The 376-nt window shown below is 63.3% G+C and overlaps 1 protein-coding gene across 1 annotated transcript; it reads right to left on the bottom strand.

The window, feature by feature from the left end:
• Positions 1 to 128: 128 nt before the first annotated feature.
• On the bottom strand, positions 129 to 329 carry ETH_00041965 (RIO1 family domain-containing protein, putative; the record flags this gene model as incomplete). The annotated part of the gene is made up of 1 exon (XM_013376078.1): positions 129 to 329. A coding segment is annotated over one exon (201 nt), but the record flags the coding sequence as incomplete, so codon positions are not given.
• Positions 330 to 376: the final 47 nt, after the last annotated feature.

The following is a 376-nucleotide window of genomic DNA, read 5'->3' as shown; positions in this document are numbered from 1 at the left end:
GCTGCTGTTGTTGCTGCTGCTGCTGCTGCTGCTGCTGTTGGTGCTGCTGCTGCTGCTGCTGCTTGTGGGTCCGCCTCGCCCTCGGCCTCGTGGCTGCCCCGCTTGTCGCCTTCCCCCTCCACAGCAACACCGCTGCTGCTGCTGCTGCTGTTGCTGCTGCTGCTGTTGCTGGTGCTGCTGCTGCTGCTGCTGCTGCGGTAGGTGGCGGTGCCGATGAACTGCATCAGCAGCACATTGCTTTTGCATGCAATTGGCAGCGGGCAGGGAATTCCTGCTGCAGCAAAGCGCAGCAAATTGCGCTGCTCCTTCATGGCCCACACGGCGACCATTTTCCGCGGGTTGCGGCTGCTGCAGCAGCAGCAGCACAGCAGCAGCA

This window comes from Eimeria tenella, genomic scaffold, assembly GCF_000499545.2.
Source record: "Eimeria tenella Houghton genomic scaffold, Eth_scaff3105, whole genome shotgun sequence".
Taxonomy (NCBI): domain Eukaryota; phylum Apicomplexa; class Conoidasida; order Eucoccidiorida; family Eimeriidae; genus Eimeria; species Eimeria tenella.
This window is presented reverse-complemented; position numbering and strand designations above follow the sequence as displayed.